This window comes from Theobroma cacao, chromosome 4 (genome assembly GCF_000208745.1).
Source record: "Theobroma cacao cultivar B97-61/B2 chromosome 4, Criollo_cocoa_genome_V2, whole genome shotgun sequence".
In the NCBI taxonomy this organism is placed as follows: domain Eukaryota; kingdom Viridiplantae; phylum Streptophyta; class Magnoliopsida; order Malvales; family Malvaceae; genus Theobroma; species Theobroma cacao.
The window spans coordinates 30103329-30128807 of NC_030853.1; the positions used below are offsets into that span (position 1 = coordinate 30103329).

The window sequence follows — 25479 nt, forward strand, 5'->3', positions numbered from 1 at the left end:
TCTAACAAAAAGTTGAAAATTTATTTTATTTTACATCAAGAAAAAATAATATAAATTTTACTATAAAATCTTTCTATGCCTATTTAATTTTTCATTGAAGTAAAATACTTCGATAAAAGATGAGATCAAAGTAAACTCGGATCAAAATAAATCTTTTTTTATAATTAAAAGAGTTCATATAACGAGAACATTACACAACCCTCTCATTCTCATAGACATATTTTTTGAGTTAAAATTATGGATCCGTTCTTATCTGAAGTCAGATATCTTGCAGACAAATCTCAAGTTTGCAATTATCTCAGCTATAACATTCAAAGGGCAAACAAGCTGCATACATCCTCCAAAACATTCATTAGGAGGTCCCATGAAGTAAATAAAAGCAACTTCCCATGAAAGAAAGTTGGGTTATTGTGTATTACAAATGAGATGTACTGCCATCACACTGCCTCCTCAAAAAATGAATGGTAAAAAATTGGGTGCACATGGAAAGATTAGCTAAATCTTTGACACAGTTTTCCGAAACAGCTCCTTTGGCGCTGCAGGCGGGACCATGAAAGAACAGGGGAAGATTGAAGAAATCAAGGAAAATTAATTAAGTATAAGTGTTCGAAAAGACCATGAAATAACACGCAATAGATAGTTTTCTTCTTACCTGGCAACCCAGTGAACTGCTCAAACTGTTCGTATGCCTGGCCGATGAACATCTCCAGCCCGGAGACAATCGTGGCTCCAGATTCCTCAGCTTCTCTCAAGAGTCTGGTTATTTTAGGCGTGTAGATGGCATCGAAAACCAGTGAATAATATTTCAAAGCATCCTGCAAAAACAGAAATGGCTTAATTCCCTCCCATTTGAATGTGTTTTACAGGTCCATATGCGGAAGTTTGCGAAACATATCACTCAAGGCTTCCTTAGAGAGGAAGAATATTGCAAATTCCCCTTTCTCTATTGTGAAAAGAAAAAAAAAGCATTGAAGTGGCTTCAAAAAAATTTCAAACGAGGATGTGATATTTATAAGGAAAGATTGCAAGGCAGGGTGGCAAACCTTGGGAATTGGTGTATCATCAATATTTGGTTGCATGCCGATAGAAGTTGTATTGGCAAGAATCATGCCCTCCTCCGGGTGGAAACAAGCTAAATCAGCAAGAGACAGAGCATCTCCTCCAATTATGTCTGCAAGCTCTCTGGCTCGTTCTACAGGTGAAATAGATATATTAAATAATAAATCTCAAATCATTACCAAACTAAACCAGGAAAAATTCTTCCCTAGTATGCTATACAAAGAAGAAAGAACCATATACCATAGGTGCGATTGGCAATGACAACTCTCGCTCCTTTTTGTTTTGCACCATAAGCAAGTGCCTTGCCAGCACCACCAGCACCAATAACTACAAACCGCTTACCAGCTAAGGGTGAACCAGCAGTATTGCTTGTGTTTAATCTAGCTGTCAAGAAACGATAGGAATAAAGAACGTCCAACAAAAAATCAGTTGAAAACTACATAGCTTAAGAAGGGCAATAAACCTGGTAGTCCATCCTCAATGGCAGAAATAGCACCAACATAGTCTGTATTGTAACCAAATAACTTCCCATCACTTTGTCGCCTTATAATGCAATTAACAGCTCCTATGGACTGTGATATTTAATCAAAGAATTACAAACTACATTGATGAAGATGGCAACATTACGATTGCTAGACGAATAAACCATCAATTACCTTAGCAATTGGGTCTACCTCATCACAGCACTTCACTGCAGCCTCCTTGTGAGGAATTGTACAGCTGCATGTTAAATAATGTTATGCAACCACATTACTTAAGTACATAAGTCCAGTACGCCACTAGAGCAGATTCATCTTGCAACATATGCTACATGAAACCAATGTACAAAGTATAGTAATAGGCTGAACTAGTAACTACAACCATATGTTAAACTACTCTAGAAATAGAGCTTGTAAAAACCAGCACAAGAGCAATTACGCAAACATATTGAAATTTATGTTTAAGAAATGCAATGTCCAAAAGGGGAATGGACCTGAATCCAGCAAAATCAGTGGACGAGTAACTCTGGAGAAATGTTGATAAGTCATCCACTAACAAGTGGACATAGACACCATTGAAACCAGCTGATTTGAACGCTTCATTGTACAGCATAGGTGACTTGCTGTGACCAACAGGCTTCCCTATAACTCCATACACTTTAGTATCTGGACCTAACTGCCTGAAATTGTATAGATTCAAAAGATCATTAATTGTTGGTTGACCAGGAGCTGAAACAACTCCTGCCTCAAGTGTCCCAAAAGTAAGATAGCCACCAAATTTTGCACAAAGAATCCGTGAAATCAACCCCCTCTCGCCCATAACAAGTCCAATTATGGGAACCTGAAAATTTCAGCAACGATGAATCGAGTTAAGTTTAATCATATGAAAAATCTTGAAAAAAAAAAACATAAAATAGTCCATATTGACAACTATCAGTAATATATAGGAAGTTGTCCAAAAGGGAGACCAAAGAAAATAATAAGCACTATACTTCACTGCAGTAAACAAATTCAAGAATAAATTTCAGATCTTTTCTTTTTCTTTTGGTAAATTTCACTGATGTCTAGTTCAGAAATAACTACGATGAAAAAGACCCTTTTGGCAACTATCATCAGTATGCAAAAGGCTTGGCACAGAATAATGAGCACTCTGCCATAAACAATATGGCCGCTGCTGCACAGTCCCCATCAATTAAGATGCATTTTTTTCAGTATTCAAAAATCAGACACTGCATTAACAAAATATGAATCTACTCAAGAATGCACATCCTAATGCTCTCCTGATCATTCTATTTTATAGAATTATTTTATTTTAATTTTATTATTAAATATTAGCTAAGTTCATAATTTTTAATTATAATTTACTTATTTTTAGTTGATTTTATTATTAGGTTACTTTTAAGTTAATTATTTTAATTTTATATTTTTCTTGTTAATTTGATTATTATTTATTGATTTTTATTTCTTTTGTAAGATTAAAAGTGATTGGACTTAATTTTGGAAAGTAAGATGTTAAAAGACCCAGAATCTGCTTGCATATGCTTCAGTATTTTGGCCATATCTTGAGCTACAGAACTCCAAATGATGTGATTCTTGGACCAGTGGAAAGCTAAGAGATAGAGCTACAACTTTCATGAAGATCACTTTGCCCAATTCTGCCTCGAAGATAGAGAAAATTACGTCGAAAAATAGCTAGGCGTACTGTGCCGGGAATGGAAATTTGTTAAGATTGAAAATTGAATTTTGAGCCTCTTATTATACTTTTAAGCCCAATTAAACCCTAAGTCAGCCGAAGGAACTTTAGGTTAAGTTTATTAGTATAAATAAAATATGTTTAACAACATTAAGGAGAAAACTTTTGAGAGATTCAAGAAGTTACAAGTTAAGGTTGAAACTTGGAAATCAAGGCAAAAAATATTGTTTTGTTTTCTTCCTTAGCTTTTATCTTTCTTGATACTTTCAATAGTTGAATTTTATACAATGCTATTTTATTTTGTAATTATGAGTAGCTAAATTTCTTTTTCTAAGATTGCAATTGAACCCACATATAATCTAAATTTTTAATCTCTTTCTTATTTATCTTTAATGGGATTTGAATTGTTTATTCCAATTTGTTCTTAATGTTTTTTAATTGCTTGACCACTAATTAAATTAATCTAGGAACCTAAACAAACTTGAAAAAGAGAGTTTAGTATAGACCAAAATTGAGATAGCATATGATCATATTAATTGATTTGCGAATAAAATAGAGATATACCTATAGGCCATATGTAGTCAAATTAGAACATGAACTTAATGAGTCTGTTTTAATTTCAATTCACATAGGGATATAGTGTTTTGATTAAAATAGATATTTTTATAAGATGAATCGGGAAACCCTTATAAATAATTTAGGATTCTAAGTTAGTAATTCAACCCATTGAAATAAGTTAAGAAAGAGAGGTAAGATTTAGATGAAGTGTGAAGGATATTGTAATATTAGATTTGTTGATTTGATATTTTTTCAAGTTATTATTTTAATTTTTCTTGTTAGTTTTAATTTTAATTAATTATTTAATTTTGATTATTTGGATAAGATTAAATTGTTCTAATTTTAGTACTTAGTAAAATTTTAGATCAATTCCTTGTGGGATCGATACTCTACTTGCTAATATATTATCTATCCGATATGTATACTTACGTAGTGAGATTTTTACTGACATCTCCTACACTCTATCTAGGAGTTACTTAACAAAATTTCCTCGTCCAACTCAGTCAAGTTAATCATTTTAACAAAAAGATTACCTATGAAATATTTCAAAAAGAGGAACATTTTTCATCTAAAACCCATTACTTCCTTAACCAATTCTTAATAACCCAGCATATCACAGTTAAACAAGTCATTTTAAAGAAAATCACAAAGTAGACGTTATAAGATTTTATTTTAGATTTATATTCAAGGTATGTTGCTTCTTACCTGAGAATGCACTGTTATCTGAAAAATGCGTGCCACATCAGTGATCTCCAAGGCGGTTGTTACTATCTTCACTATATCAGCTCTAGTTGATTGTATTCTTGCGACAAGGTTGCCAAGCTCCTCAACAGATGGAGTGCTTTGATAGTTGTGAGAAGACACTATAACTTTCAATTTTTCAGGCTTCTTTCCATCAATGGATTTCATGAAGTCATGGGCAACCTTCACACAGAGCAAAAAATATTTGCATCACTATAAGTTCAGTAGACTTTACCTAAATGGTTACCAAAAATATTTGCATCACTATAAGTTCAGTAGACTTTACCTAAATGGTTACCTATAAAAGAAGTCATGTTTCAACCAATGGTAAGAAATAAGCACTATATAATTCAAACTTTATGAAGCTACAATTAAGTGAGAAAGAAAACCTTAAGCTCAACATCAATGTAATCAGCCCCCAGCTCCATGGCTAATCTAAGCACATCTAATCGCTCTTTCTCATCACCATCATATTGACCACCTTCCCATACTGGTCTGTAAGACAAAATTAGAAAAAGAAAAAAAAACTTACACTTACTGATATTTATAAATTAAGCAACCGAATACCATAAAAAAGAAGTAAAGGAACAAGCTTGCAACAATAGGCAGACTGTCTGAAAGTTCCCAACATCAATAAAGTGGAAGCCACGAAAAAGGAAAAAGACCCATCGAAAAGAGAAAAAAATGAAAATGGCATAACCCGAAACTTTACAGGTCAAAACTACAATTTATGACAGATCCCAACCCAGGTAAAGAGGAAATCCTACAAAAGAAAGAAAAAGGAAAACACCCATAAACTTGACTGAGCACGCAAACTATAAAAAGTTGTTCCTGAAACTAAAGCATTCAAGTTGGAAAGAAAAATCAAATCTTGAAACCTGTAGGTGAACAGTGTAGGCAAAGGGCACTCTTTGATTAAAACTTTGAGGTCCTCATAAGGATTGAAACTGTTTAAAGTATCCAATCTAATTTCCACAAGATCAGCAGAACTAGCTTTAGCTTTGGCCATGTCAACGACCATCTTAGCGATAGAATCAGCCATTATCGGAACACATATCAGTGTGGGATTCTTCCACACGCCTCCTCTACTTTCCATATTCAAACCAGCAGAAGATGAAACAAGCTACCAAATTGAAACAGAAAAACAATCAACAATCTCGCCCTGTTCACAATTGAGCAAAAATGAATTCTACATGGAAAAAGAAGGAAAGCTTACCAGAGGGTTGAGAGTGTCCATTTGTGCGAAGGGGTGTTTTTGACTGTGAAGACTCGTTGGAAGAGAAGGTGTTCCTCGGGTCGGTGGTTAAATTTATAGTTCGGGTCCAAATTGGTTGGTGGGAAGGATGATTTGGTTTTGGTTGGTGGGGAAATCAACGGCTCTGAGTAAGTTCTTGGACGTGAAGGTGAAATCTATGTAAAGGAGACTTCGGTTTTACAGCATTTTTGCCCCTTCTTTTTTCTTTTTCGGAATATTATTTGACTGGGGTGGCAAAATTTTGGTTGGTGGGTGCGAAAATGGGCGAATCGCAATCCTTGATGTACGCTTGATCCTATAAATGCAAAAACTCTTCACTAAATAATTGCATATGGAAATCCCAACTTAGCTTTAAAACTATGTCCTGTATTAATAATTAATGGCATGTAAAGTTAGAGGTTTAAGAATGGGAGACGAAAGGGGGATCTAAAGAAGAAGCAGGGAAGATCAGCTAATAGCTACTTCATTATACTGCTCAGCAGTTCTTTCTAAATTCTTCAACCCTTGGACTTGGAGAAAGCAAGTAAAAGTAACCAACTATTTTTGCTGATGCTCAGGCTTACGGCTAAAGAGCGGAGGTATTTACAACTGCGATAAGATTTAGATAAATATCTACAAATTTGAAACAATGATTCAGTGTGCCACTGCGAAGGGGATCAAAAGAATGACACCTCTGTCTATTACACAACTCTAGCTTCATCCCGAGTTAATCTAAGCATTAGTTCCATCCGCACCCGATGAAGGGGCTTTTGTTTCTATGGGGTCTATTTCCATATTGGAGACATCAGTTTCATCCCCACCTGGTGAAGAAGCTTTGGTTTCTGTGGGATCTATTTCCATATTGGAGACATTGGTACTTTCAACTTCAGGCAGCTGAGAAGCTTTACCATGATCTTCTGATTGAAGGTCGGTTCTAACTTGATCGCTATGTGTAAGCTCTGGATTGGCAGATGCATCAGAGATAACTTGTGATGAGGATGGTCCTTCTGTGGGATCTGATTCCACATTGCAGGGCTCAACTAGATCAACCTCAGACCTCTGAACAAGCTCTCTATTATCAGAATCACCAGATTGCAGTGAAGATTCCTGTGCTTCTGAAGAGTTTAGTCCAATGGTAGAAGCCTCAACATTGTCTGCCTCCATCTTCTCAATTCCCGGGAGCTCTTGAGATTGATCATTTAGAACATGCTCTCCATTTGGGGATTCCTTGGTGGTAAATTCTGATGAAGTTGCATGAGCTTCCAAGGGGTCAACTTCTGTGTTTCTAACCTGAATATTATCACCTTCGGTACTTGCAACTCCTACTTCAAGATGCATTTTGTTGTGATCTCCAGGAACAAGCTCCATGCCGGATGGTACACCCACAACATCTTGCTCGATGGATGCTTCTATTTCCAGAGGGTCAGCATCATTGTCAACATGATCACTCCCTATACTCTCAATTCCCAGAGAGGGCTTCACCTCACCATGATCCCCAGGAACAAAATCTACATTAGCAGATTCAGCAGCAAAATCCTTCATAGAAGAAATTGGCTGTCCAGAGGGGTCTACTTCCTCATTGCTAACATCAACAGAATTACCATCACCCCTTTCAACAGACGATGACACTTGCAACGCATCATCTTTTGGCATAGTTTCTATATTAGTAGATTCTGAAGCAACCAAGTGTATGGGGTCTGACACTGAGTCCCTCTTATTTTCACTCCCACTAGATGGACCATCCACATTATCAGAAGCCTGATGTGAAACATGATTGTCACCTGCTGCTGTATCAACCACCACAGGAGCAGCTCCAGGATCATTAGATTTTTGTGAAACTTCAGGACCTCCAATAAAGGCTTCACCACAGCATTCAGCAGCTACAGCTTCTGGACAATGATCACTAAGAGCATGTGATTTGGTGGAAACACTGAGGGCCTCAAGGTTTCCTCTCTCGGTGGCAGAGGATTGTAAAGACTCTTCCAAAGAAGGTTCTGTTGCCTTTCCCAATTCACTCTCAGTAATAGCAGGAAGTTCCACCATTGCTGAATGAATGGGACTTGGAGAAATACTTGAAGTCACAAGAGGAACATCATTAATATCAGGCTTTTTGGACATTGCAGCACTTCCAAGGTTCTCAACATCGAGGGCAGAAGCTTTTTGACAAGATTCCAAAGAAGACTCTGCCTCACGTTCAGAATTAGTCTCAACCACAGAAGGTGCCTCCACCATGCCTGACTTATCAGGACAAGGCTCTGCTTCACATTCAGAATTATTCTCAACCATAACAGGTGCTTCCACCATGCCTGAATTATCCGGACAGGGCTCTGCTTCACATTCAGAATTGTTTGCAACCATAGCAGGTGCCTCCACCATGCCTGACTTATCTGGACAAGGCTCTGCTTCACATTCAGAATTGTTCTCAACCATAGCAGGTGCTTCTATCATGCCTGACTTATCTGGACAAGGCTCTGCTTCACATTCAGGATTGTCCTCAACCATAGCAGGTGCCTCCATCACACCTGACTTATCTGGAAAAGACTCTGCTTCACATTCGGAATTGTTCTCAACCATAGCAGGTGCCTCCACCATGCCTGACTTATCTGGACAAGGCTCTGCTTCACATTCAGAATTGCTCTCAACCATAGCAGGTGTGTCCACCGTGCCTGACTTATCTGGACCAATGGTAATAGGTAAAGACTCTCCGGGATTATCAGCAACATCATGAAATTTGATGACATTTGGAGTACCTTCAGCACTTTCAACATTGATAGCAGAAGATCCTAAAGACTCTCTAGCAGAAGGTTCTGAACTGTTTTCAGATGGAATCGCCAGATCAGGAAGGCTTCCAGCAACTGAATGATCTGAACTCAAAGGAACTACCGCAGTCACTCCAGAATAATCACAAGCAGCACCAGCCTTTGAAGAACTAATATCAAGAGGAGATGAGTTTGAAAATTCCATGGAAGATTTTTCTTTGTCTTCAGAGCTGGCCACATTAGGCGCAATCAAAACAGAAATAGATGAGATAGCTTCAGAATGATTACGAACATCACTTCCATTTGTAGAGTCTATGAGAGATTCAAGTTTACTAACATCACAAGGAGACATTGAAGAGATCTCAGTTTTATTTCCACAACTATTCAACTGAGGAGGTTCTACCTTAATAGGAGATGCCACAGATAACTCTATTTGGTTGCTAGAGGGCCCATCAGTCAGGTCAGTGCTATCTCCATTAGGACTCTTTAATCCCTGGGAAGCAAAATCTTCCTCCTCACGAGCACTGAGATGAACTTTACAATCAACCCCCATGCTGCTCTCAGTGTTTGAGTTTTCGCACGAAAGCTTTCTGGAATCTGAAATGTTCTCAGAGCCAATAGCAGCCTGGCACTGAGATACTAAAGAAACACTTTCCGAAATAGGGGTCATAACCACAACAGGAGGTTTCTCCTCTGATTTGTTTGCATCAGCATCTATCCTGGGTTGTTCAATATTCTTGTCCTGTAAATTATCAGAAACAGGAACTGCTATTTCCAGAGATGACATAGCTGGCTCTGATGATTGTGTTACTGAGGGTTTAACTTCTGCATCACAAACTTCAACATAATCACCCTTAGTACTTTTAACTCCTGCACACAGTTGCTTACCACCATTAAATTCTGAAGCAGGATCCCTACTGGCTGATTCAACAGTAAAATCATTCAGAGAGGGCACATCCGTTTCAGAGGGATCTACTTCCATATTGTGAATCTCAACACCATCACCCTCCCCATCTTTAACAACAAGTGGTTGTTGCAAGCCCCCGCCATCTTGTGGAACAAGCTCTGTATCAGTAGAATCAGTGGCAGTAGAGAGAAAAGATTCTGGTACAGGGTCACCCTTAGCTTCACCGCAACCAAATTGACCATCCACATCGCAATTGTCAACAGGAGCCTCATCCAAAATAGAAGTCTCACAGGCTGGAGCTGCATCGTCCACCACAGCAGTAGCCCCAAGGTTGTCTGAGTTTTCTGAAACTTCTGGACCTTCAACAACAATGGCTTCTGTAGAGCACTTTAAGACTACAGAAGGCAAGTCTGACTTGTCAAAGGATATGCCACTCAAATTAACAGCAGATAGATCCGAATCCAATGTTTCTGAAGGAATACCATTAAGACCAACACTTCTACCATTATCATCAGAAGCTTTAGGAGATTCTTTCAAAGAAGGCTCTACTTCATTCCCAGGATAAATCTCAGTCATACCAGGACTTTCTTTTTTGGTTTCAGAGTCAATAATAGAAGGCTCCACCACACCTGCAACAGATGGAACCGCTCTGGAATTATCACATGTATTATCAGCTTTAGGAGATTCTTTAAAAACAGGCGCTATGTTGGTTTTATCACTCTCAGCAGTTTGAGGCAGGTCCATTGGACCAGGAGGGTCAGGTTGAACTCTGGAACCTGTGTGATCACCACCAGGACCAGGAGGTCCTTGACACACATCTTTCTTCTCACCAGCATTGAGAGGACATGTACTATCAACCTCCATATTACTCTCTGTAATTGAATTTTCACTTGTAGTTTGTCCCGAATCTGCAATGTTGTCAAAGCCGGTATGGGTCTTGCATTTAGGTTTCAAAGAATCAGCTCTCTGAACAGAGTCCTTCACCACAAGAGATGTGTTGTCCTCCAGTTCTTTTGCATCGGCTTTGGTCTCAGCCTGCTTTGTATTTTTTTCAGTCGGAACATCACAAGCTGCAGCAGCTTGATCATGAGCTGGTGAGTTGACACATGTTTTACCATCTAAACTTTGGTTCTTGGTTACCTCCTCAAGCGTCTTGCTTGATAATGGTGCAGTAGGAGTATTCCAGCCCTCACTCCCAGCAGGTTCACCAACTTTAGTTTTTGATGAACAGGTTTCAGAAAAAATCTCCTTCATCACTCGGGCAACATCATTTACATCAGCAGTCTGAATTCGAGTAAATTGAATTGCACTAGTCACTTTTCTCTTCGAATCATGACCAACTAAAGCACCAGGAGAATGAACTTCAGATGCATGTACCTGAGTAACATTTGCCAGTTCATGAGGGCCAGAATCTTGACTGTTCTTCATTGTAGGAGCTTTATTGACCAATAAATCCCTTGATTTATTCTGGGGTTGAGAATTTACTTTCAAGTCCTGACCAGATGAAGCGTCAGGAATCACAGGTTTCCGTCCTCTACGCTTAGGTGCTTCTGCCCTATTTGTGGTCTTTCGACCTGGCCTTTTACTTTGAACACATTCAGCGGGACAAGAAGCAACAGACTGAGGTGCTGAAGCAACAGGAGCATAAGTTGGAAAAGGCTGAGAGCTGGAAGCAATCTTTGCAGTGGCTCTAGGCATGGTTTTATTGGCACCTTCTAAAGGATCTGATGAAGGCAAACAATCCATTGTAGCACCAGCAACCGAAGATGCTGTTTTCACAGTTGAAATAGTTGCATGCACTTTATCTTCTGAAATTTGATTCTTTACCACTTCAACTGAGGTATGACTTAATACAGGTATAACTGGTACAGCACCACCTTGGTTACCACATACCTCACCAGACTTTGATTTTTGAGAGCTGCATTCAGGTGAAACCTCCGTAATCACAGAAGCCTTCTCATGCACATCAGCATTTTGAATTTGTACCACAGCAGGACCTGCAAAAGTCTCACGTATTGAGTGTACAGTATATCCATTGAATTAATAATTAAATGATGCATCAATTTCATCCAGATTAAAAAATGCAATGTTCTTACCAAGGGTTATGGCGGTACTATTATGCACAGCCTGTGAGCTTTCTGGCTGCTTGCTTTGAGATTCAGTAGAATGTTGATCCTGAGCAGTTATGGCAGCAGGTGCTTTCGTTCCCTGTGCTTGCTCTTGAATAAGCTTTGTCGCATCAGTAGTGTCATTTTCTTGATTACCTCTCATTGCAATGACTTTATTTGGAAATGCATCTGCAGATTTATCCTGTGCTTGTGGATTTGATTTTGAATCCTGACCAGCTGAAACATCCAGAGAAGCAGCTGATATTGGTGCCTGTTTCTTTCCCCTACGCCTAGGTGGTCCTAACCCACTCTGAGCCTTACGGCCTTGGCCTTTAACTTGGACAGGTACAGTAGGCAAAGGAGGAGTTGATTGAGTGATTGGTGCACCAGAGGGAGTAGGAGTTGACTGAGAGTTCAAACTAATCCCGGCACCAGCAGGATGATTGGTTCCACTAGCACAATCCACACCTGCAGAAGTGGGTAACTGATTGGCGTACTCAGTCTTTGGAACACTGGAAACACCAGGGACAGTTCCACTAATAGCAACAGCTTGACTATCTGCTGGATTAACTGATTTAATCTGAGATTGTTCATCCGGTTTTGGAGGAGAACCAGCTAAACCATCGATGGCAGAGCTGAAAGCTGGCTCTTGTTTCTTTCCCCTTCGACGAGGTGCTTGCCCTCCAGTTTGAGCCTTTCGACCTTGTCCTTTTAATTGCACCATTGGAGAGAATCCAGGTGGATTAGATTGATCAGGAGTAGCAGAAACAGAGGGCATACTCGGCTGCAAGTTCTGAGAAACTCCTGTACTATTATGAGGATCAGGAGCAGGGGATGCTGAGGAGCTAGACTCTAACACTTTCTGTAACCCGGCATCCACTTTACTGATTCCAGAAGGTGCTGGAAGCACTTGTGTAGTTGGAGATTTATCTGCAGTTGCTCTTCTTGGCCTTCCACGGCCCCGTTTAGATGGTGGTGTTGCATCTTTGCTCTGCTGCTGTGGCTGCTGTGCATGCTCCACTGGAAGTGGTTGAGGAGGTGGAGGTGGTGGAGCTGGAGCATTAGCTTCTGTGCTACTAACAGTCTCCACTGAAGCATCTTTTGGCAAGTTCCTCTCCACAGCTTCTTCCTTCAATTTAGGAGATTCAGGTGAGTCAACTTGACACAATTTTTCAAACTCCTCCTCTGTCCATTGCTCTTCATACGATCGCACCTAATATAGCAAAATATTAAGATTAATATAAACCAAAGTTCATATTCAATTATAAAGGCAGCTCCAACACCAAGCAAGGCTGTAAAAAAAATTAAAGACAACAAACAAACCTCTCTTGCTCGTTTTCCCCTCCCATATTGCCGAGTATCAAGACCACCGAGATTTTCACCCTTCCGCTTTACCCCAACATTAGGCTGCACCCCAGTCTTTGGTACATCATACAATTTCATTGCTTCATAAAATTCTTGCAAGTCATCATCTGTTACAAGGCGAGATGGTAAAGGCAGTAAAGTCTTGGAGCCATCCATCCCTGATCCCAATACCAACTTTTTCCACTTTGCCTGCATGTTCATTAAAAAAGCTGGCATCAAAACAGAAGTAAAGCCACAGGCCAACCACGTTTATGCTGCACATGATCAACTGAAGAAACAGCCTGTCTAAGAGACTTGTATGCATACCATCTCTTCTTCCCGCCTTTGCTTATCAACTGATTCAAACACATCAATCTCAGACTCACTGTATCAGTCGACATGCAAAAAAAATTAATATCAAAATCATGTGGGCAATAAAAGCTCATAAATATTATTACATGGTAATTTTCATGCTAATTAAGGCACAACAAATAAAACTGGCTCGGTACAAAAACTCAAAAGTATCTTAAAAGGAAAAAGCAGTGATTTCCAAGTGCATGCAGCCTAAAGCAGACAAAGCTGACTGCTCAAAATATGTTATCTGTACTAGGAATTCTTCACCAGTCAATTCCAGATGCATCAATAAAAAGAAAAAAAATCTAAAATGAAACCTGCGGGCCAACACATCATTTAGAGCATCATCATCTAACACTGGAGCAGCTTCCTCTTTCTTACATTCTCGAAGGAGGGACTCTAAGTACTCCCTACGGTCTTCAGCACTGTCAATAAAATCACAAAAATATCCTTAAGAACATGAGCCAAAACCATCTTGAATATGCTTGTACTCCATGCAATAAACTATAGCTCAACAAACATCCCAATTTACCTGGTATTGTTGTCAAAAAAGCCAGCAGTGATACTCTGGTTAGCAACTCCTAATTTGTGTTCAGCAGCAGCTCTGACTTGTTCTTCAACAGTTTGAACCTTATCACAGCAAATATAGTTAATAATTTTATCAAACAGCATTCAAGGTACAAAACAACCCCCATGAAATAGGAAAAGATGAATCTTAACGTAGTCATAAAAACATAATTAAAAAAAAAAAGAAGCAAGTTACGATCAAAAATTTGTATAATAACTTTTGAAAAAAAGGCACTTGACCCCAAATATTATTTAGTGAATACAAACATACTGTTTCGAAACGTAAGACAAGCACATCCTTCTTCTGGCCAATCCTGTGAGCTCTTGCTTGTGCTTGCAGGTCAACCTGAGGACCAACCAAAAAAATAAAAGTCAAAAATTAAAACCAATAACAAAACAAACTCTAGTCAAGTGAAATTAACTTTCTATACAACCTGTGGATTCCAGTCAGTGTCGAATATGATCACAGTATCAGCAGCTTGAAGATTGACTCCAACACCACCAGCCCGAATACTGATACCAATGTTCAAATATCAGAACAACTTTACTTGGTAGTCAAACAACAGCATACACACACACACACCCCCTAACAACCAGTAATTAGTTAGGCAAGGACTCCCAGTCTCATCCTACCCTCTTCCTATTAAGTTCTTTTCAACCTCCCAAAACATTTGCCAGAAGTGAAAGGGCAATTTCCAACAGTGAGGTTTGTAGGTAAAAAAAAAGATGTCTCAAAAATTAACTTCTAACTTCAGAAAGATGCCTACTACATATTAGACATCCAAAATTTAAGTCCTTCATCCCCTTTAATGTCTCAACCTCCTACCATATATTATCCGCCAAGACAAAATAGAATAAATGATAATATAAGAACATGCCTGAGTTCCAATAAACTTCTAAACTAGAATTTTCTCTCCTTACACTCCTCCTCTACAACGTTTTAATCCCTTATCTCAATCCGTAAAAGAACATTCTCATTTAAAAAGCCAGTGCAGGTCAGAATCACTACAAGCGTAGATGACCCTTTTTTTCTCATTATTTTTCTTTTTGGTGGGGGGTGGGTATGCTTTATCCCTATGACTTCATTTTTCTTTGTGTGGACTTCGGAGACAAAATTACCTGAGCAAAAATATGAAAAAGGGGGAATCATGTCGATTAAAATTATCAATAAGTGCACCCCGATCATTCCCAGATGTGTGCCCATCCAACCGAAGGTAGCGGTACTGTTTTAAGGAGAGATAGTCTTCCATAACATCAAGCAGCCTAGTCATCGTGGAAAAGAGAAGAACCTACAAATTTCAAATTAAAGGAGTAAACCTTCAAGGAAATTATTTTCAAAATAAAACTATAATATTTACAAGCATGCATTAAAAGAGAAAGAAAGGTGGAGGTTCTTGCTTCAAAAATTATAGATGGTCATGTTAACACTGCTTCTTATGCATTCCACCAAGATTCAAAAGAACAAAGAGGGCTAAATATAGAATGCCAAATACCATAAATGGCACCACCATCTCAAATGAAGAGGAACAAAACAAACAGAAAATGAAAGCACAAGAAAAATCAACACAAAATTTCTAGAATATAACAACAATATTAGTCAATAAGATATAATAAAAAGGACAAAAGGCCCAACTGAGCATCACAAATTTTCATCCAAACAACCTACTATAATATCATAATGCATCAAAAGGCAGCTTCTAGAAATTATTAGATCTTAACATAACCATATAAGAAGAGTTGGGTACCCGGTGATCAGTTGCCTTCAACTTGGGGAGTAGTCGATCTAACATTTCAAGCTTTCCACAAAGCCTAATCATTGGTGGCAAATAATGCTGTGGTATCAAATTGTCAACCTACAAAAATTGATCCAAGAGTTAAGTTTCACCAGAAGAAGCAAAACTTATACCAGCCAACTACTGATCCCCTAGTTCACTACAGGAAAGCAAACAATTGGAACCACATTATCTTTAACTATTGCGTGTTCCAACTTATCACATAAAATAAAGATATTAAAAAACCACTGATTTGTTCCAGAATTAATTACATAAAGAAATAAAAGGTCCATAGGAAGCTTTGGAAAGAAGACCATTTTATATTTTCTTATCTTTCATCTTCCACAATTTTTTATCAAAAGCAAACTAAGCATTAGTGTATAGGAAAGGGACATGCCTCCTCCACATGCAGCTGGCTGAGATATGGATGATTACATATATTACGAAGCTCCATAACAGAGTTGTGCACCGACCGAGCCTGCAAAAGAAGAAAGATCAGAACTAGCAAAAGTAAATGTCTAAAATAGTAATTGATTACAATTTTTTTAGCTTTGCATGGAAATAAAAGAGAATCAAATTTCCAAAAGAAACCTTAGAGTTTCCCATTGCACCAAGATTTTCTTCAACCCTCTTCATCAAAAGTTTCTGATAAGCAGAAGCTTCACATCTTATAAGCCTCTCAATCTTCTCAGGAAGTTGATTTTCAACCTACCAAAAGGAAGAAGAAGATACAAAAACATTTAGCATACTAGAATTTTAAATTTTCTGAGCATCTTAATACCATACAAAACAATGACTTCAAGATATCATTCCCCTCAATATTTCCTAAGTTCTAATTAAGTGTTAGTTTATAATGAGACACATAAAAACATGCACAGACAATCAATATTCAATGGAAAAAATGATACCTAACATAATATCCCTGTAAATACAAACCTTATGCTTGAGCCTTCGAAGTACAAAAGGTCGAAGAACTTGGTGAAGACGGTTAATGATCAACAAATTTTCCTCCTCAGATAGTAGGGCCTAGTCAAAAACAACCAGCATAAGCACATAATGTTCAATGATAATCCAGTAAACAATGTTTGTAGCTAGATGGAAGAAGTTCACTACTTACTTCATCAGCAGAATTGTCCCCATTACTCTCAAATGGTTTGTTGAACCACTGAGAGAAATCCTCTGATGAATTAAAAATATTAGGCAATAAGAAATTGAGCAGTGCCCACAACTCCTCAAGATTGTTCTACATAAAGAAACAAGGTACAACTTAGTCCTTCTACTGCATCAACACCAAAAACTCAAAAGAGAAAAAAAGCAGGAAATACAGCTGGGTCACCAAGAGGGAAGTGGCTGCAAGTGTCCATTACAAATGTAAAAAGAAACATCCCAAGAAAATTATCTGTAACCTGTAGTGGTGTTCCAGTCAACAGCAATCTGTGAGAGCTCTGATAGTGCTTTAAGTCCGCATTCAACTTGCAAGAAGCATTCTTTATCCGATGACCTTCATCAATTATAATATAATGCCAGTGTAATTTGCTCAGTTTTGGTCTATCATGCTTGTTCATTAGATACTCATATGTTGTCAGAAGAACGTTAAATTTCCGCTGTACAATCCTCTCCCTGCAACAGAAATGGAGAACCAGGCTTACAGATAATGTAAAGTAACAAAAAGGTATAGGATAAGAAAGGTTTTTATTCATGTCTACATGTCATTACTTGAATAATCTACGCCTCTCTTCCGGAGGCCCAGCGTAGACAATTTTATTTATCTCAGGGGCCCAGAAATTGATTTCTGACTCCCATCCAGGCAGCACTGAAGATGGTACGACCACCAAAAATGGTCCTCTATCATTTTTGGTTTCCATTAGGTAACAAATAAGAGAAATAACCTACAAAAACACATAATAGTATAAATGTAAAAATTTGACAACAGAATCATATTATAGACAGCAATTCAGAGTTGAATAGATTCAGAACCACAAATACCTGAACAGTTTTCCCAAGACCCATTTCATCAGCAAGAATGCCATTCAGATGATTATTGTATAGTGAAACCAGCCACCTGAGGCCATTCATCTGGTACCTGACCATCAGAGGCAATTTTAAGAAATCTCAAACAAGAGAATGAAAACTGCACTCCCTATGCCAGCTCATCCCAAAAGAGTACATATTGTTGGGAAAGTGCATATATTACTTACTCTCTTAATTTTCCACCCTTAAGAAACGTTGGTTGCTCACTGATGTTTTCTTTTATGCTGCAAAAAACAGTTTTGATTGTAAAATTTTCAGCAATTACAAATAATTCAATACTAAATAAGAAAAGAATTTTGAAACAAAATGACCTCAAGACATCCAAAGTTTCTTTCGTTAAAAAATGAAGCAGGAGATAAAGAAGCAATGTTGGTACCTATGAGCCATCATGTAGTACTTTTCATTGCTTTCCATATAATGCTGCAGAGCAGAGTGATGATAAGGAAATTTAAACATTTAAAAGAAAATAGGATAAGTAAAACCTTGTGGAAAAGGAAAGAGAGAAAGCAACTCCAGAAAATGCATAGGAAACAAACTTGCCTTTGCCTCATCTTCATTCTCCATAGCAGTGTCATTCTCAACAACACTTGCAGTTCGCATCTCATCCATATCATTTTCAAAGCGGATTGTTATAGCCTTTGCCTCCTGTAACTTGGATCCAAGTTTTTGAAGATATTTCTCAGTTTCTTTCAATAGTTGCTTAACACGATCTGATTTAGCATCCTGTGAAATACCAACAACGATATTCAATAAGAATAAGTAAGATGAAACCCTTGGACTTTTAAAGACTAGCAAGCTTAAGCTAACCTGAACCATTCGCAAATAGCCCTCCACATCATTGATTTTGAGCAAGTTAATCTTCTCACGTTGAATTCTGTCAATCTTCTCACGATGTGTACGCTCCTTTCTCTTATGGAACTCCTTCACATATTTATTGAAACCCTTCCAACGTTCTCTCCTAATTTTAAACACATCATCCAGCCTCTCCCTGGGGTTTCAATTTACCAAGCAAATTAGAAAGGATGTACTTTTATTTAAAGCAACCAGTTAAGAGAAAGGCATTTAACAGCAAGAAAAAGCAAAAGTGGTACATACTTGTGAACTTCTATCTCACTGAAAAACTCCTTCTGCCTCTCACGAATTCTCTTTTGTCGCTCTTCTTTCATTTTCTGCTCATATTTTTCGAGTTGTTTTATCCTTCTACCATGTCTGTGTTTCTTGTATGATTTCAGGCGTTCCATATCATTTGTAATTGGTTTGAAAAAATCATTCAAAAAATCACTGCCAAATAGTTGGAAGAAAATGTAAAATGAAAAATCATAACATGACCAAGAAAACAGCCAAACCAGCTTAGCTACGTCCTTGGCAGCAAGAAAACAAGATAAGAAATACAAAAGATAATAACTAGGGGGAATTATTTGAAGTCAATTACCTGCGCAGGCGACGTTGGAGCTCTAATAATTGGAGTTTCTTCAATTCTATGACACTTTTGGTTTTTGCAGATATATCTTCAGATGAGCTCACATTTTCCTGCATGTGAGTGAGTTAGTTGCAAAAACATGTGCACATGCAATGCTAAGTCGATTATCAAACCATGCATTCGTCAACCTTCCTACTATGGGAAACATAAACAAAGTTAAGCAAAAGACATTGAAGAAAAGGAAAGAACCACATATGTTGGATGGTAAAAAAGAGAAAAGATTTCACAACATCATAAGGCATCAGGCAGCGCCTCACAAATGAGTTCCTAACAACACATAGTTCAGAAAAATAAAATAAAATAAAAACTCGAACTAATATGCAATGTCAATGAAGAAAAGAAAAAATCTCTCAAGATGTGCAAAGTCCTCATTGGCTGATTTACCTTCTAGTTATGGTACTATCTAGTGACCTTTTTGCTCAATTATTTCGATGCAACAAAAGATCAACTTCACATAACTTTGAACATGAATACAGATATTCATTGCATGCTTAAGTCCTAAATCACAAATTTCTAGCCAATAAGTTGGCTTTACCCAAACATTAACGATGAATCCCTTTTGCTATCATAGTCACAGACTATGATGCAACATCACTCCAAATTCTAAAGCCATATATAAAACTGTTCAGCTTGCTTTCACAAAAAGATATAGACCTGAGAAAGAAAAAATCCTCCAAAACTGTTTTGTATGATAGGAAATGAGGTACATACAACATAAAAGTGGAAAGTTGTTTTATTAACAGAATAGAAAATATGTGGTGGTCTTTCTTCTTAAAGTTTAACTTTCTACTCCAAGTCTCACTCATTCTAATGAGAAATTTTCGGTCAATTTTACAATCTTTCTTCCACTTTTGTTATTTATACACAATGGGCAGATAGGGGAAGATACGTTTTCTTTCCCTTTTATAGCAATGCACAAATATTAGAGCAAATAATAACTATATCCTTAACAATACTGCATGATGGCTTTTACAGACAAATCAGAAGAAAAAACAAGGTTATAACCAGGTATTAAGAACTTCAGAACAAATTTAGCAACAAACCTTTAGTTTGGTAAAACAAGTAACAATTCTATGCTTTGTTTTTTGCTGTTTTAGAACCCAGTTCTGCTCAGCTAAGAACTTCCGTTTTTGTTGATCCATAATCCATTTCTCCAACATAGTATGCTTTGGCGAAGGCAATGAATCAGTTAATGCAGATTTATCTTCCTCGTCTTGCTCTGTGGTAAAACAGACATAATTCCTTCATATGTCATCAACAAAAAAGATGGATCCAGCTGGGATTAGTCTTATTTGAAATTCAGTGAATTTTGGATAACGTTGACTTTATTAAGTCTGCAAGGCTTATAGATGATCGCTTCAATCCCAAAGCTATATTAATAGATAAGAAGATAAAAGGCCATTAGCATAAAGGATATTGATTCAGTAAGATTACCAGGACTTTGAAACTGACTAGGAGCATTATCTTTTCTCTCTAGCACCAAATCATGCTGGACAGCAGCGGCTGGCAGAGATGCTCTGGAAACCTCATTATGACAGCCAATTCCAGACCAGCCCATCATTTCGGGGTTCAACTGCTTATTAGCACCAATGACAGAAGAGGCTTGATCACCCTTTCCAAGTTGCAGATGGCCATTCTCCATGCCATCCACAGGGTTACTAACAGTAAAACCACCCTTTATAGTACCAGATTCAGGCTGTCGTGACATTGTAGTTAAATATGCCTGTGGTTCCACTGCCTCTAGGCTCTGAATTTCAGCCTCTGCCTTCCTTGTAGCTAGAATATGTTTCCTTTCATCTGCTATTGCAGAAAAATCAGAAGTTGGGCCATTCCTCTCCTCCATTTTTAACTTTTCTGCTTCTTTAGACAAGGAATCGGCCTCTGGGAATCTTCCAGTAGATGTTGAACCTGGAGGTGCATTATTCATCCTTCCAAACGGCATTGCAACTTCAGATATGCTACTTGGCTCATTGGACGTCTGTGCTTTGCCTCTAGTGTCAATCAACTCTTTGCGAGGACCATCTGTATCGCCAACTGATGATTACGAAGTAAAAAAATAAAGATTGCTGAAAATGAAAGCTGAAAAATAAATAAAACCTACCTTCTTTAGGATATATGTTTCCAAGCGCAATTTCTAGATGCAGCTTCTTTGGCATCAACCCATTTCTACAAGTGGAAAACCACAAGTTAAACCAGAAAAAGAAAAACAACAGACCACAACAAAGATTCTTACCATGTACACCCCCATTATAAATAGTAGTATATATTGCAAGACATTACTACATACCTGAAAGCTAAAAAGACAAGGCACTGGGCCCTAAGCTGTTTCAACTGTTGTTCCTTGAAAGGCATGCCAGAGAACGTGGCAGATTGGGAGACAGGAGACTTTCCCGTATCTCTCGGAGCAGTGGCTCTAAGCATAGTCATTTCTGAGGCACTATTTTGCCTGCCAACCTACAAAAATAACATAAAAATGCCAGCAAATTCATTACACAGATCACTGGCCTTCAAAGCAACATCTTCAGAAGCAGTACAAGTCTAATCATCGCATCAGTATCAAAACTTTAACTCCAGCTCCTCCCAGAAAGGCCATAATATAGCCACAAAAAGGCATTGTTATTCCCATTATTTAAGCCATGGTGACTTAAAAAAGGAGCTGTATGGAAAGGTTAAAAAAACAATATTGACTACCTGAGCTATCTTATTTGCATCTGCTAACACATTCGAACTTCCTCCCTCATGTTCCAAAACTTTTCCAGCAGAAAGTGTCGTGGATAACCCATCAGGACTTGTTACAGAACCTTTTGAAAACCCATGCTTCTGACTCTCAGCGCCACTAAATTGGCCTGGACCTGAGAATGCTAGTTCTCCTGACGGATATGAGTTAGATGTGGCAGGCAGTCCTCCTTGAACCTTCCCAAAAGCACCTGAAAGTTAAAACAATTCCATCAATGTGGTAAGTATTCACTAACTGAAGAGATGTTTTGGAAATTCAGCCTCCATTTTAAGAAGTGTCTAAGCTCAGTCAAATTTATTATTCACCTTCCCTCTATAGCTTGTTAACAACAAGAAAATTAGTCATTCTCAAATATAGCTTACTCAAAGAGAAGGGCAACGGTAGAGGTTTAAATTTGAGTGGACAATGCCCAAAAAATACAAACATGATCCAAGATGCCAAATAATTTAGTCCACAGTCAAGACCTAAATGAGTCCCAGATATATTTAAACTTCAATAAACCTATATCAGAACAAAGAAAGAGGTAAAGAGAAAACGATAAAGGATTTTATCAAGAAACAGAGTACAGACTCTCTAACTTAGATAATTTCAAGCTAAGGTTTCTTTCTCCTTTGTGTCTAGATAAAACTGAAAATGCAGCCCATCCTGCATAAACCCATGTCCATTAAAAATATCTAACAAACAAACAGAGATTATTTCTATCTTACAACCTGACCTGATACAAGAGCTGTATGCATTGACTGCTGAGCTGGAATTTCTGCCGTCATATTGCCAGAAACAACATTTGGAGGAAATCTGTGAAGTTGAGATCTGTCAAATGGTAACCCAGCCTTGTTCTGATTCCATACACCCCTGGAGGAAAAAACTTCATGTGAACCAGGTACTCCCCCTTGCTGCTGTCCAGGAACATTATGAGTGGAAGAAACTTCCACTTCTTCGGGATACTTTGAACTAGGAGCACGAGACATCAAATTGGTAATGCTTGTCGTATCCACTAGATTTTCCGGTACAATCGAACCATCCTGTCTACATCTAAGCATTGATCTCATATTACCAGGTAAGGATGGAAAATGCTCCATTTGCCCACTACTCAGGACCATGCTGTAGTTAGCAGGGCCAGATGGTTCAGCCTTATTCATCTTCCCTTTCCTTGGATCAGTCACAGCATTATGAGAATCAAGTTGCTGGGAATTGTCAAAATTTGGTTCCAATGGCGATGATGAATCACCCCTCTTTCGCTTAGTTGCAGCCTTTATACTATCATTTTGATTCATTTGTTTGTCTTGCGATTGCGAGTTAGCAGACCGAGCATCTAAACTAGATGGGCTTTCATGATCAAAAGACTGACTACTCCTATGAGTTCCAGCTCCTTGATAATACTCATGTCCGGTAATGCTAGGGCCAACAGGCGGCCTGATGGATGAAAATGGATCAATTTTTGACATCTCATTTTGGACCAATCCTGCTTTAGGATCTTTTGGAACTCCAACAGCTTGAGAAGACCCTGGATAAAGAGTCCCATTACAAATGGTTAGTTCAGGATTCCATGCAATGACAAGGACACATCTGTAAACTGATTTGCCATGAGAAGCTAAATGAAGTTTGATTAAGAGAAATTTACCAGCATATTGTCCAGATGTTGAATCCACTGTTTGAGACCCACCAGTTAGAGGCACCCGTGATGACTTCAAAGCATCCATATCAAGACCGTGTTGGTTGATAACAGTCTCCATTGCCCTTAAAAAAATAAAATTATGTCAGAGAAACTAGCACAAAAATTTTGGGGAAGGGGGGGCGGACATACAAAATGAAAATTTGACATAGAAAAGATCTTGATCTATTTATGGTAAGTTCCAAACTCCACTGCAACCATGCAGAGACAGGACAAAGAGAAATAAAAGTTAACACAACTGTTAGACAAGCCAGAAAACAAATGCAAATAGCAGACAAACCCAAGTACATAGACAGAGATATAAAATATAGGGGAAAAAATAGGGAGAATGAGGATATATATATATATATATTCTGCAATTTAAATTTTAGGTGAGAGTAACTTTATTGCAGCTCAGAACACTCTAATCCAAGCCAGGAAATTTAACAATGTAATCTTGGAGTAAACTATATAAAATTACATAGCAATTGCCATGTATATAAACGAAGCAAAATTTAAACTCTAATTTCTTCTTCAATTCAAGCATGTGTTGCTTAGTGGAATATTAAACACAGTTCTACCCGGAAGGAGAAAAGTAAGAACAGCATGGTTTGGGCCAAAAGAGGATGAACCAAGGTAAAACACCATGTTTTAACTGAGACCTACAAAACTTATCTCCAACCATATGCATAGTGGGGCAATTAATGCCCTGATAACAGAAGAGAACACACTAGTCAACAAAGGTCTCTCAAAAATTGCATGACTACCTGAATAGAGACCAAAATAGTTCCACACTCTATTCACTATCCATAAAAAATATATAAGGCTCTCGCATCCCTTTAAAGACAACCAAAACTAACAAATCAAGTGTCTGCTGATAATCAAAGTAAAAGATGCACAGTCAATCAACTTTATTTTTTAGATCCACGATTATCTGAATTAACTCGACTTGCTAATACATATCTTCATATAAGATGAAAATAACTTCAGCACATTCTCTTCCTAATTTACAAAATCTGATGGTCTTTTGATAAGAATTCTTAATGAAAATCAACCGACAAAAAATAAGTCAAAAATACTTTACCTTGATATCACATGAAACGGCATTGAATGTTCTTTCCCACTAGATTTCATGTGTTGCAATATCTGAAACACTCGCGGATAATAAAAATCAGCATCCATATAAATGGTATTTAAAATTTAGAGCTAAATAGTGCACAATAAAGACCACTTAATTGACCAAAAACTACACGTACCACAAAAAGTTTTGTCGCCAGCTTTGCCGGCTCATCTTTAGAATCTTGAATGAGTTTGTGCAGAAACTTTGCCGCCTCCAACTCCACGTTATGCGAAGAAGACGCCATCTCCACCTATGAACTAACAAAATTAACACGCCAATAAGCAAATAAAAATTTATCCGTCCCAACCTGTAAGATTTAATCTCTACTTTTTCATGCCAAATTTTCGATTCCATATGTATAGTCATAATCAAACTGAAAATCCACAAATTAAAACAAAAAAAAAAAGAACCGATAAAAGCAAAAAAACGGAGACTTAAATTTCCTAGTTCATTAACCGCATTATCAGGTCTAAAATTAAGCTGAAAATCAGTAAATTAAGCTCTAAAATTAACTTATCCAACACACTAATGCGGATTATCTAGCAAATTGTTTGTTTCTCGAGAAATGTTCTTTATTTTTCGCGGAAAATTATTTTAGCGTTGAAACAAAAAAGAAACCCTAGGCGAAGAGAAATTGACTAGAGAAAAACGACGAAAATTACCTGATCGGAGATCGAAGAGTTCAGAGGTGAGCTACATAGAGAGAGTGGCTCGAATGTTAAACTTCCAAAATTAAAAGTAAAATAGAAAGGAAAAACAGATGGGAGCTTTTGGCTTTGCAGGAATGAGAAAAAACGAAGCGTAAACAAAAAGGTTCCCCAAACACGTACCTTTAACCTCGCACGTGTCGGAATTTCTTTGCCTATTTACCCTTTCACATCTGAA

At 37.9% G+C, this 25479-nt stretch overlaps 2 protein-coding genes across 3 annotated transcripts; both read right to left on the reverse strand.

Moving 5' to 3' along the window:
- LOC18603419 (bifunctional 3-dehydroquinate dehydratase/shikimate dehydrogenase, chloroplastic) lies at nt 180–5984 on the reverse strand. The gene is made up of 11 exons (XM_007035387.2): nt 5747–5984; nt 5409–5653; nt 4920–5025; nt 4495–4713; nt 2033–2379; nt 1716–1779; nt 1523–1631; nt 1300–1443; nt 1044–1192; nt 653–815; nt 180–536 (listed from the first exon to the last, which is right to left on the reverse strand). The coding sequence occupies exons 1-11, from the start codon at nt 5765–5767 to the stop codon at nt 496–498; spliced, it is 1608 nt and encodes a 535-aa protein (XP_007035449.2). The 5' UTR covers nt 5768–5984; the 3' UTR covers nt 180–495.
- Nucleotides 6222–25397, reverse strand: LOC18603420 (chromatin structure-remodeling complex protein SYD). 2 transcript variants are annotated; one of them, XM_007035392.2, is made up of 33 exons: nt 25257–25397; nt 24731–24851; nt 24559–24620; nt 23445–23560; nt 22539–23327; nt 21778–22013; nt 21374–21540; nt 21188–21252; nt 20521–21108; nt 20130–20305; nt 19039–19136; nt 18702–18887; nt 18414–18594; nt 18147–18329; nt 17983–18026; nt 17774–17830; nt 17562–17658; nt 17292–17464; nt 16982–17195; nt 16693–16818; nt 16512–16601; nt 16167–16283; nt 15973–16053; nt 15549–15656; nt 14923–15092; nt 14238–14316; nt 14075–14149; nt 13769–13866; nt 13554–13661; nt 13210–13267; nt 12862–13092; nt 11527–12751; nt 6222–11427 (listed from the first exon to the last, which is right to left on the reverse strand). In XM_007035392.2, exons 2-33 carry the CDS (start codon nt 24836–24838, stop codon nt 6497–6499), a joined length of 11037 nt encoding a protein of 3678 aa, XP_007035454.2. In that variant the 5' UTR covers nt 24839–24851; nt 25257–25397; the 3' UTR covers nt 6222–6496. The 2 variants fall into 2 exon arrangements, with proteins under 2 accessions (XP_007035454.2, XP_007035456.2); XM_007035394.2 differs by having other exon boundaries at nt 20521–21120.